A 19,034-nucleotide genomic window follows, 5' to 3' on the forward strand; every position below is an offset into this window, starting at 1 on the left:
GCTGTTGCCATCGATAAAACATAAAGTGTGATAATACACAAAAGGCAATTTTGTGTGTGCCAGCATTTATTAGGGCATCAAGGTCTCCATTTTCACACAGAACGACTGAAGCGTTTGATAAATACATCTCTTTAGAGTTAAAATATGATTTACATTTTATAATACTCTCATTTCATTGGACATCCACATACACAAAGAGCTTTGGTATGTAGCAATCAAACATTAGAAGTCAAAAGAGTGATTCAAGACAAGTAAAATGGTACGTTCCCTTCCTTCCAGTCAACTACACGTACGATAAATAGACAGTTTTTAAACATGACATTAGGACAAGATTGGACTGAATACTTCTCTACAATGCCATACGATGCTTTTTCTAATGAGAAGTGTCATTGTTTGTGCTCCTTATCCGCCAGCCTCTTTGCCTTGTTCTGAAGATACCGTGCTTTTCCTTCTTCAAAACGCTTCTGTTCCTCTTCACCTTCCAGCTACAGAGAGAGAGAGAGAGAGAGAGAGAGAGAGAGAGAGAAATGACTCATTTTAGCACAGTCAGACAGATGTGAGACCTCTCATCATATGCTTAATGAAATTTCTGGTAACACTTCATGTGAAGGTCATGAGATTTTTAAATCAAGCTAATGGATATGGTGCTGAATGCACTTGTAAATACAACTGAATAAATTACATTCTTACTTTACATTTAATACTCCATTGACAAGGTTAATCTATCTCAAAGGACATACCTTATGGACATACAATAATATGTATATGGCCTATGGCTTTTTCCAGGAGGTCCACCCTTCACCGATGGTCAGGTTCTCATTACGAGACACTGGTGACCACTTATTGAGGGACTTTAAAAACTTGAAGCAATGGTGGCTGGAAAATAAAACATCATAGACTTGCCGCATTTTCTACTCTGTCAAAAAGAATGACTCTCGTATTTCATGCATGTTGCGAATCTAGAGTCAAGTCTAATACTGTGTTCATATGCTGCCATTTTTATTCGCATCACAGCAGAAGGTGTGAGAATGGTGACAGTACACAGTCAACGGTGGCAAGAACTGTGCAAAGGCTGGTGCACATCAATAGCTGCACTCACCCTTGCGTTCACACTTTATCTCCTGTTTAACAAGAATGAAATTCCCTCATTAAACGCATGTTTGAAAGGGACTGAAGTCTTGACGTAATAAGAAATGTAATCTTCCTTAATAACAACACTGTTCCTCCGCCGAATCTAGTGCAACAGTGTTGTAAAATAGTAAATGAAGTCAGCGTTTCCAATTTTGGGAGGATATGTCGTCAGGTGAGCAAAGACAGAGAAGCAATCCTTACTGTGATCAAGCAAGAGTTGTTGCTTAGTGACTTTGGTTTCCGTGGAGACGGCGCAGACCCAGATTTATTTCCGGTGGCTGTAGTCATCTCTAAAGCTGTTAATGCTTAAGATTCTTTTATTTGGGAGGTGATTTTAGCACAGCAGAGACACTGACATCATGAGTGGTGTGTGTGTGAGTGTGTTTGTGTGTTTGTGGCGCTAGTAAGTGTATCAATGTTACTAAGGATTTTACAAACACCAAAACTAAAACATGACTAACACCATCCATCCATCCATCCATTATCTGTAACCCTTGTTTTTTTGGACTGTGGGAGGAAACCGGAGCACCCAGAGGAAACCCACGTAGACACAGGGAAAACACACCAACTCCTCACAGACAGTCACCCGGAGCAGGAATCGAACCCACAACCTCCAGGTCCCTGGAGCTGTGTGACTGCGACACTACCTGCTGCAGCACCGTTCCGCCCTGACTAACACCAATTAAATTTTATTTTAAAACAAGAGTTTGTGAAACACAATAAAAACAATACTTATGCAACCTAATTCATTTGAATAAATGCAAGATTTAAAAAATATTAGGTCTTTAAGAATATACAATAAACCACTATAATATAGTGAAAGATTCAGAAAATCTGGTGATATTTATACGCAGGGCAAGGCCAGAAACAACTGATGAATGTGCACGACCTTCGAGCCCTCAGATTGCACTGCATAAGAAAATAACCTGCTATTGTAATAAATACAGTCAAATGATCATTGTCACATTGTCTATCCCTGCATCAAGAAATGTGTTCAGAGGAGTCCACGTTTTAGCGTGTTTTCCTTTAAACCAGTGCCGACTTCTCCATGCTGAACACAACATGGACCATACAAAGTGTTATCAGTGATAGGTTCATCAGTGCCTATCACTGAAGAGTATGGGGGTGCATCAGTGCCTAGTGCATTGGGGACAGGGGTGCACATGTGAAGATACCACTGAATTTCAGAGACAAACGCTGCCATCAAAACAACGTCTTCTACTGGGAAGTCCATGGTTATTTCAGCAAGACAATGACATAGAGTGTTTTTCTGCAGTCCAGATCTTTATTCTATAATGCATTAGTTAGTATCCTCATCTCCCAAATGATTAAAGAGTGTACGTAAAAGGAATGGCCCCAAAATGTCTGTAGTATGGTATAGACATTAAATTCTAAATTTGTTTCTTTTTTTTTTTTTTACAAAATACTATCAAGTGATTACACTGGAAATGGGTTTGTGCATATGGTCAAATATAAAAAAATATTTAAATCTAATTTTTACTGCCAGCTTTTTCCAAATCCAATGTTGTTTTGATTTCAGTTTCAGCCAAGAACTTTCATTTCATTGCATCACTACTCTAAATCTGGAAAAGGATAAGAAATCTAAACTTTGGGAGTTAAACTGACCACAAACCATGAATGTAGCCAATAGAGGATAGGTATAAAATCTCCAGAGTATTCTTTGAACCATTCCTAGCTAACCGTTTTGAAGGGTTTTGATTGGATATCAAGAGATCTATCAAACCTGCAGTTCACAGAGATGCTCTGCTGCATGAAATCATACAGAACCTTGGTGAGGCCCATAGTATGTGTCATTAATTATTACTGCAGTCTCAGGAGTAAAACCTGACAGAATGAGCTTCGTCTACTTTCCCACCTGTGTGAGGAACACCTGTCAGCTCCAGCTGAACCTCTCTCTCTCTCTCTCTCTCTCTTTGTGTGAGAGAGAGAGAGAGAGAGAGAGAGAAAGTGAGAGAGTGAGTGTAAGAGACAGTGAGAGCATCAGCTGCGTCTTCACTCTGCAAAGTCAACACAGTGCTAATTAAACCACAAGGAATTTGACTGGAAGAAACATGTCAAACACGTCACTTTGCAGCGAGGCTCCGAGGCCAAAGTGTAGATCTCCTCGCCTCCTCCAGTGGGCTCTTAAAACCCCAGGGCGTTAGGGAAATATTCTACTTTGGGACGCTATAGTGCTGTTTTAACTCATTTCAATTATTAAAGTAGATATATTTTGTCACCACCCAAAGAAAAACATTCAGCTCCAAAATAGTAACTTTGCAGAAGAATAAAAAAACATCTTAACCTTCAAAGGAAGTGAATGTAAATAGATTTGATACCAAGTCATTTTGGAGCGTTTGTATTGGTCCATTCATCATCAAATGTTCACACAATGTGAAGGACATCTGCTGTGTTCAAATGATGTTAAGTAAAAATGACGTTTTTCAATGTAAAGGACAATTTGTGTATAATAAGTAAAATAAAATAAAAAAATCGACCAAAAACCCACGTTCCTTGCTGTGTTTAGTGGTAATGTATACCACCAATTAACATAAGAAATAACAATATTTATGAAAGTGAATCTAAATTCTCTCTCTATAAACTTCAAATCACAAGAGTATGAATTAAATTTCGTTGTACTCCTTAACAGAAGCAATTTATGCTCCATGGAGTGGGTCCCAGACACAAAACAGGCACAGAAACTCTGATACTTCCTGTGAGAACATCCATAATACTAGCAATATACATCATCACAATATAGCCATTGTGTCATCATATTAACCATCACAGATTTCATAATCTCCCTATGAAAGCAGAGCTAATCAGGAGGTTCTAATTTTATCGACAACACTCCCCAAAAAGACAATGGTTTCTGCACAGCAAGACTTTCATTTCCTGGTGTTTTACTAAGCTGTCAATTATACAATGGTAGTTCTCCAGCTGAGCTGATTTCATGTTGAAACGAGTGATTTGTCTCAGAGGGAAAGCATGTCTAATTCCAATGAAGTTGGGACGTTGTGTAAAACATAAATAAAAGAGCTCATCTGAGGTGGACTGACACAAAGTGGAAAAGTGTCCTGTGGTCTGATGAGTCCACATTTCAAATTGTTTTTGGAAACCATAGACGTTGTATCCTCCAGGACAAAGCGCAAAGTTCAAAAGCCAGCATCTCTGATGGTATGAGGGTGTGTTAGTGCCCATGGCATGGGTAACTTGCACATCTTTGAAGGCACTATTAATGCTGAAACTTACATACAGGTTTTGGAGTAACGTATGCTGCCATCCAATCAACGTCTTTTTCAGAGACACCCCTGCTTATTTCAGCAAGACAATGCCAAGCCACATTCTGCACGTGTTACAACAGCGTGGCTTCTTAGTAAAAGAGTGCGGGTACTAGACCGGCCTGCCTGCAGTCCAGTCCAGTCTCCCATTGAAAATATGTGGTGCATTATGAAGCGCAAAATGTGACAACGAAGACCCTGGACTGTTGAGCAAGTGAAGTTCCACCTTCAAAGCTTCAACAATTAGTGTCCTCAGTTCCCAAACTTTTGTTGAGTGTTGTTAAAAGGAAAGGTGATGTAACACAGTGGTAAACATGGCCCTGTCCCAACTTTTATGGAACGTGCTGCAGGCATCAATTTCAAAATGAGTGAATATTTGCAAAAATACAATACATTTTATCCATTTGAACATTAAATATATTGTCTTTGTAGTGTATTCAATTGATATATAAAATATTCCATATAATCTGGCTGCATAACTTGAGGACTACACACATGCAGTCATTACACATGCATGCTTTCATTGACATTATGTACACACACACACACAAATACATTATGCATGCATGAATGAATTCATGTTAAAAAATCACATATATTTGGCTACCCTACACACACATAATTAGACACACACTTAAAAACACGTGTGCACATGTGTAATAAAACACACTATTCTATTCTGAGATGAATGATAAAGCGTGCGGTCATCTCCACAACTGCCCCCGCCTCAGAGCTCATTTCTCAGATATGCAAACTAGGGCATGTCCAATATGAAAATTAGGTCCATAATAACAATCCTGCTTGTAGAAATCCAAACAGAACAATAACAATCGATGATAATTAAATAATAGATAATACAAAGTGTGCTGGTCCTATCCTCAGGAGATGATTCCTCAGCTAAAAGAGGTCTGCCAGTCCAATGGAGGTCCTCCCTCTCCCTGCTTCATTCAGCGTAATGCCAGGCAATGCTGACAATCAGGATCCAAACAATCCAAGGATTATTTCCAAGAAAAAAAAACGTCTCTAAGGCCTTAAAGGTGGCTGAGATATAACTCCACACCTTTGTCTTCATTCGGTATGCATGGATCTATGAATATGCAAATAGTCCCTGCCTCATCCGCCCCTCCGACACTCTCATGTAGCTTGAAAGGCCAAACCCGCGAGCTGACAGGATTGGATCCTTAGGTTTTGCTAGGTTTTAGGAAACCCTGGCAGTCTGGATCTGCACATTTGAGACAGTTGAACACTGTAAGGGTCCTGAGTGGGTCCTATATTCTAAAGCACTAAAAGCTTGCAGTTATAGAGGCTGAGAGATGCAGCCGCATCAATAGAAACTGGGCTGTTGGTTCGCAGCTGCCCTCTGCACCATGGCTATTTTCATCATTTGCTATAGGTCACCAGGCAGTCATGCACAGCAGCGGCAGATGGTAGAAACCTTCGGGAAAGAACTGAGCAATGACAACTGAAGCAAGTGTGGATGATGAGGACATGAGCAGAGGCAGGAGGAACAGTTGTAAACATGCACAATACAGGTTTTTTGTACAGTTTTGGTGCTTACAAATTACTGGGACTGATTTTCATGAATGCACACTTACTCGTGCTCAGGTTTAAGTGGGTTTGATGAGGGATTGCAAAAAGGGAATGAAATAGATGGCTCCTAATTACAACAAGAGTGATGTTTTCCCCCTTATAAACGTAACAAAACTATTCCTCAGCACAATGTCATAAAAGAACCACTGTATTTTCTGGTGGATAATTTTATTTGAAAGAACACTTGATAGGATTTGGGTTTTTTGCACCAGAGGCTCCCCCTGCTGTTCATTTTTATAGCAGTGCACTAAAGTCAATGAGGGGTGTCCTACCCTCCTCCAAAAATTACATAGTGCTCTTTCTGCAGTGCTCAGCCCAGAATAGCAATGACAGAGGCTCTATTATCCAATCTTCAGATAAGTGAAGCATCACAATAATTTTAAAGCTGTATTTTTAAGGTAAAAATACTATGTAGTGTTGCTTTAAAGCAACAATGTGGCATTTTTTAATCTCTATCTAAAATCTCTCTACCTTAATTAGTGTAAGTTCTGTCGGCACAGACCATAATTTTGATGTGTCTCTGAACTTTTCACTACGAACACTAGACGAAAAATAAATAAAAACAATCACGACAAAATTTTGTGTACTTTTCATCTGTGAATAAAAACTAAACGTAAAGGAGAAAAGATCCGTTATTTCTGATTTGAAAAGAGGAATTTGTAAGAAAATATAACGTGAAACAGGAAAATGCTCCGTCTGTTTACTGTTGTCACAGCAACGAGTGCCGGGCATTGTTAAAGGCAGTCGACTCCCAAAAAATAAATGATTCTTGGATAAACAGTTGGCCAATGATTCATAGCATGGAAATTATCAGTGTCTTGGTCTGAAGTGCCCTTTGAACTTAAAGTACGAATGTTAAATAAATGCAAAAGGTATCTAAAAACAAATAATATGGCTGTATTCCTTCCATAATTATGGATGCTAATGTTCTTAAATGTAACAGATACAGGGGTTGGACCATGAAACTGAAACACCTGGTTTTAGACCACAATAATTTATTAGTTTGGTGTAGGGCCTCCTTTTGCAGCCAATACAGTGTCAATTCGTCTTGGGAATGACATACACAAGTCCTGCACAGTGGTCAGAGGGATTTGAAGCCATTCTTCTTGCAGGATAGTGGCCAGGTCTCTACGTGATGCTGGTGGAGGAAAACGTTTCCTGACTCGCTCCTCCAAAACACCCCAAAGTGGCTCAATAATATTTAGATCTGGTGACTGTGCAGGCCATGGGAGATGTTCAACTTCACTTTCATGTTCATCAAACCAGTCTTTCACCAGTCTTGCTGTGTGTATTGGTGCATTGTCGTCCTGATACACGGCACCGCCTTCAGGAAAAGAAGATGAAGATTGGCCACCAGGCTGCTCCAATTTAGCCATGAAACCTCCCACAATAAAATGACAGGTGTTTCAGTTTGATTGTCCAAGCCCTGTATATATATATATATATATATATATATATATATATATATATATATATATATATATATATATATATATATATTTTATTATTATTATTTATAAAGGTTATTAATAAATAATACATCTAAACTAATAAAACCTTTAGAAATACATGACTAAAAAGAGGATTGTTTTATTTAATGGACGAAAATTAGACTAAAATATTTTTAGTTTCTGTTTACTAAAACTAGACTAGAACTAACAATAATTAACCCTTGAAAGCCAAAGGTATCAAATGTGATACATGATATTTAGAGGTGGCTCTTTCATCATCTAATGAAGAGAAATACAGAAACAAACTTCCATCCTTTTGGGGAATGAGTCCTCTACTGAACTGTGAATGAAGTGGAAGCATTTACGTGTGTTTACCAAACCATTACAAAACTGTTGCTATCATCATGAAAACACGGGAAAATCTCAAGACTTCTTTGACAAACTGAAGCAATTCCAGGTATGATTTGAATGATGTCACTTGTAGTAAAACTAAGAATTTCTGTTCCATTTCATAGATGTAGTGTATTCTACCTGTCAAATGGTAATTAATTATGATAAATGTTCAGAAAATGTACACATTTCGACAATTTTATAAAGTATTTTTATGAAACAAAAATGTTTTTTTACTCAGTTTCCACTCAGTTGTCGACATGGATTTTGTGAGACAGATTCAGAGGAAGTAGATGATGGTATGGAAGAGTACGGGAGGTCTGTTGAATGACCTCGTCCTTCAAGCCAAGGTTCAGACAGTAACAATAAATATGGAAACACTGTTGTGTAGATCAACAAAAACGAGCCTCTGTGGTTTTGGTGTTTTTGTTACCACCCGTATATGAAATGTGAAAAGGTCAGAGAGAAGAACAGAGTACTCAAGGGGCAAGGACATTGGGAGCAGTGTTTCTCATCGGCTCAATGTTAAGTTTTCCTGAAAATTTCTGAATAAAAGAGACAATCATTTGATATTGATTGTTTAAGTGAAATTAATCAAAATTAAGACGGTTTTAACTGATGGATATGATGCATTCATAAATTATATGATGCAAAATTTATGAATTAACATTTAAATTTTTTAGTTAATGTGTGATCAGTTTTATTTTATTATTATTTCATGTGTCAGGCTTTAAAGGGTTAAGTGACTAAAATAAGACTAAAACTACACATATTAGTCAAAATACTAAGACTAAGACTAAATCAAAGTCTGCAGCCAAAATTACCACTGGCGCCTAGAAAAGAATAAAAAACCCACTGACGCATTAATAATAAAAGTCAAGCAACTGTACAAGGAATATTTTTGCTTCACAGATGAGGCAGATAGAGTTTAGGTTCGTAACACTGACACTTCTTAGTAAACTTCATAGTGCCTCACTAAACAGCACAATACCAGTGAACACAAGCCATTTTTTCACAGCTTAAAAAAAGCAAACAAAACAAAATGTTTCTATTCATTATGGTTGTGATGTCACAATAACAATGTTTTAATGACAAACCATTCATTCATTCATTCATTATCTGCAAGCGTTTATCCAGTTCAGGGTCGCGGTGGGTCCAGAGCTTACCCGCAAGGCGGGAATACACCCTGGAGGGGGCGCCAGTCCTTCACAGGGCAACACACACTCGCACATTCACTCACTCACAGGAAACCGGAGCACCTGGAGGAAACCCACGCGAACACAGAGAGAACACACCAAACTCTTTACAGACAGTCACCCGGAGCGGGACTCGAACCCACAACCTCCAGGGCCCTGGAGCTGTGTGACTGCGACACTACCTGCTGCGCCATATTGACATATACATTTCTTGCATTTAGTAGATGCAAGAAAGTTTATGGGTTAGGAGTCTTGTCCAGGGTCTCTTAATGATTTGTATAGTATGACGTTCCTAAACACATTTCTGCCTCCTATAGGTCCTAATCAGCTATTCCAATCACGAATTGAATGTATAAGCATGGCTATGAAATCAAGAGGCTTCTGAGTGTGACCCAGAGAAATAGAGAAAGACCCTCCCCCTACCTCTTCTTATTTGTGAGCAGCATCATCTGACCTTGAAGGAACTCCTTCCGGGGTCACTGGCTGCTGTGTTGCTCCGGGGCTGGGGATGAGTGAAGGAGGTGTGTGAGTGTGTGTGTGTTTGGGGGAAGGGATAGGGTAGCCATGCTTGTCTCAAATGAACTGAAGTTGAAAGGGCACACAGTGCAGTGCTTTCGTCAGAGAGAATGGCTGGCATTAGGCCATAATGACCGGCTTCTGCAAAGGCCGAGAGAGCATGAGACACTATCAAATAAGGGCAGTGAAGGAGGGGAAGAATAACAGCCGTTAAGAGCTGCCATTAAATCAAAATGGAAATGAAATTGCCCGGCTGATACACTGTGAAGATAAAGGTAGGGAGCAATCAATGCTAAGTATACAGTAATGTCTTTTCTTCCTTTAGAGGGGTGTCTGTTTTAGAAGTTGATATTGGACGTCATTAAAAAGGGTAATATCTCCCAACCCTAGAGCTGTCAATACTGCATTTTATTTATTTTTTTACGTGTGCCATTGTTTTATGTGGTGTAAGACTGCAGTATACAGTACTAGTGATTTCTTATCAGTGCTTATGTTATTACATTGCAGAAATCTAAATCACATATGGAAATTACAATAATCCTGACTCCAAGTAAAATGATTCTGTGTACTATGGGAGGAAACCCACACAAATACAGGGAAAACACACCAAACACCTCAGCTACAACAAGGATCCTGGAGCTGTGTGATATCAGCACTATCTTTGGCGCCACTGAGCCCAATTTTGCAAGCTTTTCCTTACATCACATACATAAATTTTCCTCCCACGATCCACAAACACACGTTGGTAGGTGGATTGGCGACTCTAAAGTGTCCATAGGTGTAAGCGTGTGATTGCGGGTAGGCTCCGGACTCACCTCGACTCGTATTGGGATAAGCGCTTACAGACAATGAATGAATGAATGAATTAATTAAAAAAATTATTTAGTGACATTAAAAGTTATGAAGTAAAATATCGTTAGCTAAATTAATTCCTTTAAAATATATAGAAAAAATGGGATGCTATGTTCCATTTTAATGTGCCCCTCAGATTAAAGCTACAGAAAAGCTGCAAATCAGACCAGGACACTACCACTGTTCTCAGAACACCACACCGACCCAGAGCCCAGACCTCAACATTACTGATTACTGTGTTTTGGACTACTTGGATTGTGAGGAGCAGTAAAATGTCACCAATATCTACGACTAAACCATGGAGGAGAGTTCAGTCACTGCAGACTTCCTTTAAAACCCGAAACAAATGTCAAAGATCATTGGTTCATTCATCCATCTTCTGTAACCACTTCCTCCTGATCAGGGTCATGGTGGACCCACAGCAAACCCGGTATCACTGGGTGCAAGGCGGGAACACACCGTGGACATCAACACAACAGAAGTTACCATAGCGACAGAAGGTGGGAAGAATAAATACTGTAAAAATAAGGCTTTTGTGTAATGTTCTGTTAAAAATTTCTGCCTGACGTTGAAAAGAAGGCTGAGCTTATCATAAATGGTTGTTTTTTGATTGCACATTGGACCTTGGCATGTTTCCCAAACAACCGCTGTCACAAATCAATTTCCTGGAAACGTGGTTGATTTGTAAAACATTAATTTAATGCACACTAAGGAGGAAAAAAGAAAACCAATAAATCCACTCTGAAAGTTAGGTGTCTGTGACAGGATTTCTTCTGAAAAACAACCCGCAAAGCGTTTTTGTAAGTCGGCTGATGAAATCTGATTCGTAATGGCCCACAAGCCCATATGAGTAAAGTCTATTTAATTCAATCTGACACTCATGAGAAAATGTCAGCACAAGCCACAATAGCATATGAGTGTAGTGATGGAACATTAGGCAATGTGTAAACCTCAAACGGCTGAAGCTAAGCTGATAGTTGGACAGTTACTTCCTCTGTGGCTCTCCCTAGATTCGGCTTTGTGATGCAGTAAATTCCTGGGTAGGGGCAGTAGGCGTGTATTTAATCCCCTTTTTGACCTCACTCAGATTCTTTCCGTTCATTGTGATTTTAGGAAATGATTCACGGCAATAAAAACTTCACCACAGTTCCTGATCACACAAGGTTAAACAGTTACTGTTCTCCTCCAAGAGTGCAGAGTTGTCCAGTGAGGTTGTGGGTGTCGCATGCCTTCGTGGTAGCATGGTAGCACTGTGTGATTATGGGAAACATATGAAGTGGGTAGGAATTGGCAATGATTAAAATATATGGAGTAAGAAAAATTAAGCCCCACCCCATATTTAAAATAAATAAATAAATAAATAAACAAAACTGAAAACCTAAAGCTGGCTGGCGGAATTATACCATACAGCATGGACAGTAACAGCAAAAACATAATCATCAAACATAAAACAGCATATCCACAGTACATAGGGATGGACGATACGGCCAAAATTTATATCACGATATATTTCTTAATTTCGTTCGATACGATATATATATATATATTTTGATATTGACGAACAGTATAAAATTTCCAAGAACAAACAATAAATATGACGTCACCATCAAACATAAACCTATTGACTTATTAATATTTTGTAGCAGGTAGTGTCGCAGTCACACCGCTCCAGGGACCTGGAGGTTGTGGGTTCGATTCCCGCTCCGGGTGACTGTCTGTGAGGAGTTGGTGTGTTCTCCCTGTGTCCGCGTGGGTTTCCTCCGGGTGCTCCGGTTTCCTCCCACAGTCCAAAAACACACGTTGGTAGGTGAATTGGTGACTCAAAAGTGTCCGTAGGTGTGAGTGAATGTGTGTGTGTCTGTGTTGCCCTGTGAAGGACTGGCGCCCCCTCCAGGTGTATTCCCACCTTGCGCCCTATGATTCCAGGTAGGCTCTGGACCCACCGCGACCCTGAACTGGATAAGCGCTTACAGATAATGAATGAATGTCAGTCAGTGACAGATGTTGTACACTGAAATATTGAAAATGTGTTTAAAATCATATTTTATAGCATAACATATATATTGATATTGAATTATTGTCTTTCACATCTAAAATACCCTTCATTCATAACCTAAATTAAATCAATAAAAAAACAGTAACATGCATACCATTCATTCATTACATATGTACAATTAAAAAGCCTTACCAGGCCTGCTACATTTTCCTGAGGCTGTAACCAAAAACCGAAAAGCGTCACCGTCAGTGCTGCGCTGCCGTGTGGCCTCACAGTCAGAAGCCTGGTCGTGATCTAAGCGAACAGATTCGGAATCAGCGAGGATCACCTGAGTCAGTGAAGCGCACACGTTCAGGCCTGAGAAGCTGAGGCTATGGCCTGACTATTAATTAGGGAAATGGATGTGGTCAGGGAGGGGTCCTGTGGAGGACATAATCATCTCTTGCCGCAAAGCCCCCAAGCCTTTGGCTCCTTAATTACACAGATTATACCGGAAGCCGCTTCCAATGAACCAACAGCCGCAAAGTGGCATCTTTATGCAATCAGAGAGGCAATTAATCAAACACTACTGCCCAGAGTTTTCTGGACGGAAACGTGTCCGTTTGACACCATTCTGTCATCAGCGACTGACCAATTACATAACAAGGTTGTCCTGCTTTTAGAAGAGGTCAGTAAGGTCAGCTTAATTCAACTTAATTTGGACCTGGTAAAAGAGTGTTTATTGCACCTCAGTAAGCATTTGATGGCACTCTGCCAGGAGAACACCTGTGAGGTCATGCACTGATGTTGGATGATCAGTGCCGGATCAAAAACACCACTCCATATCATCCCAATTGTATTGAATGGAGCTCCATTTTTTGAAGGAACGCAGTTTCACGAATCCAACTCCCAGGAGTTGGGATCTTAAAATTCCTCAACACAATTATAGCATTAAATCTGTAAGAATTTAAATCCAAAAATGTATTTAATTTATTTGGCCATAACTTACAGATATGATGGCTAAGTTACAGACATGGCTAAACACTGCCTTGCTCTCTACACCCAGCTACTGAGGTCAGCTTGGTTCAGAGTTCTGTAAATAGCTGACCACTACACATTTTCTCAGCCTCTAAAATCTGCAAGTCTTTCAAAGTAGCTCTTGGCTGTGCAGAGCCTTCTCCTGCCAGGTTTCTAATGGCTAAGGCTGGAGGAACAAACTGATCTTGTCAGATTTAAGTGATAAGATCAGTTTCCAAGCACTATATATTTTAATATATTACTTATTTTACTGAGGTTTACTGTATTTTAAATTACTGCAGATTGACAGGTTTTTTTAAATTGTTAATTAGTTACTTCCCATTTAAGTAATTTGAAGGCAGTGAAAACACACACACACACACACACACGCAAAGCGGGCAGCCATCCTTGGCACCCTCTGGTAACTGATAGTTAGGTGCCTTGCTCAAGGGCACCTCAGCTGTGGACTGCGGGAGAAGGACAGCTCTGTTCCTCCTGCTGATTGTGCGTTTTGAAGCAGCAACTTTCTGGTCCCAAGTCTGGCTGCCCTCTGAATTCAAGTCTGACAACCATCTGTGTTCAGTTGTACGCACAGTTGTGGCCTTCTCTCGATCTAATAGAGGTCTAATGTGAAAATAAATGAGCACATCCTTAAGAACAGACTCCTGAACATGTTCATGCACATTGAGTTTATTGATTGTATTTAAAATATTGAAAAATAAAACCTCGAATGTGGTCTGGGTGACAGTTGTAGGTGGCATGCAGAACACATTCGAGGTCTTATTATTTTATATATATTTTCAGTATTTTAAATCTTGATTCAGTGTGTGTGGATCTATGAATATGACATTTATTCCCACCTATATCTCTACTTAGCACTCGGCCACTCGCCCGTGGCTTGAAAGCAGCATTGATTCCTTAGGTTTATGATGTAAGAAACACTGCAAAGTGGAAATGCTCATCCATGGCATGGACTGCTTATTCTGCTCATGATACGTACTGTAGTGTATAAAATAAAATAAATAAAATAAAATAGATGAAACTAAACAAAAAAAATAACATTTATAATTAAATTAATTAATTAATTAATTCATTCATTCATTATCTGTAAGCACTTATCCAGTTCAGGGTTGCAGTGGGTCACTCCCTGGAGGGGGCACCAGTCCTTCACAGGGCAATACACACACTCACACATTCACTCACCCGGAGGAAACCCACGCGGACACAGGGTGAACACACCACACTCCTCACAGACAGTCACCCGGAGGAAACCCACACAGACACAGGGAGAACACACCAAACTCCTCACAGACAGTCACCCGGAGGAAACCCACACGGACACAGGGAGAACACACCAAACTCCTCACAGGCAGTCACCCGGAGGAAACCCACGCATAGACAGGGAGAACACACCAAACTCCTCACAGACAGTCACCCGGAGGAAACCCACACAGACACAGGGAGAACACACCACACTCCTCACAGACAGTCACCCGGAGGAAACCCACACGGACACAGGGAGAACACACCAAACTCCTCACAGACAGTCACCTGGAGGAAATCCACGCAGACACAGGGAGAACACACCAAACTCCTCACAGACAGTCACCCGGAGGAAACCCACGCAGAGACAGGGAGAACACACCAAACTCCTCACAGACAGTCACCTGGAGGAAACCCACACGGACAGAGGGAGAACACACTACACTCCTCACAGACAGTCACCCGGAGGAAACCCACACAGACACAGGGAGAACACACCAAACTCCTCACAGACAGTCACCTGCAGCAGGAATTGAACCCATAACCTCCAGGTCCCTGGAGCTGTGTGACTGCGACACTACCTGCTGCGCCACCGTGCCGCCAAATTAAATTAAATTAAATCAAACCAAATACATTTAAATTAAATTAATAAAACCACAGACAAGAAAACCAGGTAAAAATTCAGGTTCCTCTGGAGGGGATCTTAACATTTGTGGCTATAAAGAATGTGTTCATTTCATTTCACTTACAAAATCAACCAAACATCTGTCCAAACACCTGCATACATCTGTGTCTCACTCAAGCACAGAAGACATTACTCTGGGTATATGCACTGTACATTAAGACGATACTCACCACTTAAGCCATTAAAACACGGAGGTGCTTATAGACCGAAAAAAAAGCCTTTATGCCTAATTGGCCTAATTAACTAGAGTTAGATAAGTTAGACATTTTAATTACATTTCACAAGCACTAAAAAGAAAGAACGGCAAAAGTCATTGTGCCATGCTCACTGTAATATGTTCTGCAGAATATCTTTCAGATCTTTAGAAAAATAATATTGGCCAATAACTACCCTTTTAGCTTGAGTGCATTAAAGTCTCCAGACATCTGGTCTAATGGTGCTTTCAGTGACGTTCCACTTTGCTGCTCTAACAGCTTCTACTCTTCCAGGAAGCCTAGATGTTGGAACATTTATGTGAAGATTTGATGGCATTCAGCCACTAGAACATTTATAAAGTCAGGTACTGATGTTGGATGGTTGGTTCTGGATCACAAACGTCACTCTAACACTTCCCAAAGGTACTGGAAAGAGCGGAAATACTCCAGAGAATAATGGAGCAATTTAAACCACTGGAGCCAAAGCTTGGCCTTGAGCATAATGACCTTAGGATAATGTGCAGCTCCCATTTCATTCCACGCTTTCCTACAGACATTTTATACTCATTCACGTGGAGCCTATTGCTGAGAAACACATTTTTCTGATGTAATTAAGACCACTTGAAAACAATGCTTGTATGTGACATCACAGGATGCACATATCAGCAGGTTTCTAGAACCCTAGGATTCATCAAAGGCCTCCCTATCTGCGACCGGGAGCAGATGATTAATAACGTCCTCAAACTGCTGAACTCCCGCTGTTAGTGCTACTGAAGCTGTCACATGAATTAAAAACACGGCAGCTTGTTGCCTCACAGTATCTCGGTTAACTTGTTGTTTTGGTGACCTTTGCAGGACCCACTCAGACATCATCAGGGTTTTCCGACAGAACACTGCTGAGGCAGCTCCACTGGGCTCCAATATCTACATTCCTTTAACTTTCTGAAATGGACAGGCCAGTTCCTACTGATATTTGTGAACATGACAGAAGGTATTTGATTTTTATTTTCCACAAGACCTTTCTTACATTTCTCTTCTTTTTTCCTACCCAAACAATCAGTATTTTAATAAAGCATTAAGTAAAATTTGGCATTTTTATTTCTGGGCTCCCACTACAGGCCCTGAAACTGGTGTTACAAATTACATATGACTATAAGATTCTATCATGAGCAAATGGGCAATACAGCACCATTATTTTTCATTTTATACTTTTTTTTTCCTAGCATAGCTAAGAAGCAGTTAAGCTAGCTTCTTATTCGTATTTTCCGTTCCACCTTACATGGGACAGATGTTACATTCTGACAACCCTCATTAGCATGTTTTAGTATATTATATGAATAAATTGAAGTTCATGCTGCAAAAAACAAAGCTGCTATTTTATGCTTCTCCTGTTCCAAATAACACCAAACCCAATAATTAGGTGAAAATGAAGTCTGGGCAGTAAGAGGCTCAGCCCACATCCTTTGTTTTGGCTATATCCATTTCTCAGTAAGGAATGTCTTGACAGCTCCATATCCCCATAGTGTTGATTGGGAAAATGGTCAAAAACCTCTGTAGTTTGCAGTTATAGAAAATACAAAGATGCCATCCATGAAATAAACGCTGGCGTTTCTGTTACCTGGCAACCACAGACTACTGTTTATGAACTACACTTCTTGGTGGAAGGCATTCTGCATTTTCAGTAAGTCTGCAAAGTGCAGTGTCTAACAACACCCTCTAACCCTACTCTAAAATCACACACTGCTTCTCCAGGCTTTTTGTCTTCTTGGCAAGTAACATGTTTGCTTCATTCAGGTGTTCTTACACATGGGTGGCCCATTATTAAATCAAGCAGTTTCATGTGACAATGATGCACTTACAATGAGGTGCTAGTTTGCACAGTGATGGAGAATTGCCAGAAAGTCTGGACTGTCTTGGCACTGCCAACTGCTGGAGGCAGATTGGGGACTGGCTCGCGTGCCAAATGCCAATCTCGGCATTATGTCACTAAATAGTGAATGACAGGGTAAAATGGAAAATAAGCACCTGGATGTGAGCACAGGGATGTGCAGACCCAGCCTTGGAATACTCTTTGCTCAATGATAAGCCTGTATTCATTTGCATTGATTTTGTACATCACAAAGCCAAAATGCATTTTTGCATATTGTCACCATGTGTGGGTTAGAAAGCCTTTGTGTTAGCATGTGTATGTGCATATGGAAATGTGTCATAGGAGTGTGCATGCATATGTTATCAAATTGTTTCATTTTGACCATTACAACATACAGCATATCATACTTTGAAAATAGACAATGAATATTGTTGAAACAATATGAAATGTTGATTTTAACAGTGGATTGGACACTGTTGGTGTTCAGACTTGTGTTGGGATGAAATTTTACCATCTTAATTGTAACTGAACACCCCTAATTTAGTCACAAAAGTTACATTTTCTCCCTCCCACAAATCTTAATACTCAACAAAATTTGGAAGTTAAAAGCCTTTAAAGAGCCCCAAACCCAAAAATGTCCCAAATAATATTTGGTTTACACCAGGCTTTTGTTTTTCAACAGAATCCAATGTAAAGTATGTAATATGAATGCATTTAAACAATGACTTTTGTTTATAAAGTTGAATGTCTGAGTTGATTAACTGTGAAAGACCTAAAATCAACAATAAAATAAACATACAGCAGCTGGTTTATTGTAATATTTTTATGTTTATATAAAACAATATTTATATATTTTTATATCGCATGGTAGTTGTGGTGGCATCGAAGCGAGGGATCAGCACTTTAACCTCATAGTGTACACACACTACATGAGCTGTGCCTAAAAATAAACACCAATTTCACATCGCCGGGCCCTGAGGTTGCTACGGTAACGCAACATGTTTTTGTGCAGCAGGGACCGGCGCTAATGGGCCCTGGAAAAAGAGAGGGGGGAGACTGAAAAAAAGTGGAGAGAATAATAAAAAATAATGTTAAAAAACCCTCAAGCCTTCCTCTTTATCCGCCTGGTCCTCCGAGAACTGCCCTAAGGAGAGAGTGAAAGAGTGTGAGAAAGAGAGAAAGAGAGAGAGAGAGAGAGGCCTCTATTGTGGACTGACCGCTGCAGAAAAAGGCCAACGACACGGCCCTTTTCAGTGATCCTCAATGGGTTTTTGTGTGGCAACATTGTGTGTGGTGTGGCATTCAAGGCCGGTGCCTAGACCTCACTCCCTACATCCTGCTCTATCCATCCCTCCATCACTTCCACCCTGCCCTTCCCCCACCCCGCCTTCTGTGACTACGTCTAAATCGGGAAAGCCTAAAAATAGATGCGGATCTTTCACTTGGGAGGGTGGGGTGAGGAGAAAAAAAAAACACCTGAAGACAAAAAATAGCAGCAGCAGCCTCGTCGATAGGCTATTTATAAACCCGCAACACACTTCCAACGGCCACATCTGACAGCTCTAATTAAATGAAGGGTGCTCAGCCAGTTGCAGAAAAGGGGACCTCAAACCCAACATGCTT

The 19,034-nt window shown here is 40.2% G+C and overlaps 1 protein-coding gene across 6 annotated transcripts in view; it reads right to left on the reverse strand.

Moving 5' to 3' along the window:
* Window positions 1-58: 58 nt before the first annotated feature.
* Window positions 59-19,034, reverse strand: part of acot7 (acyl-CoA thioesterase 7) — a 97,510-nt gene continuing 78,534 nt past the window's right edge. For all 6 annotated transcript variants that reach the window (XM_066643631.1, XM_066643634.1, XM_066643635.1 and 3 more), the window contains one exon: window positions 59-485. In XM_066643631.1, coding sequence (XP_066499728.1) covers window positions 387-485 — 99 coding nt within the window. In that variant the 3' untranslated portion in view covers window positions 59-386. The remainder of the gene's footprint in view (window positions 486-19,034) is intronic.

This window comes from Hoplias malabaricus, chromosome 14, assembly GCF_029633855.1.
Source record: "Hoplias malabaricus isolate fHopMal1 chromosome 14, fHopMal1.hap1, whole genome shotgun sequence".
NCBI lineage: Eukaryota > Metazoa > Chordata > Actinopteri > Characiformes > Erythrinidae > Hoplias > Hoplias malabaricus.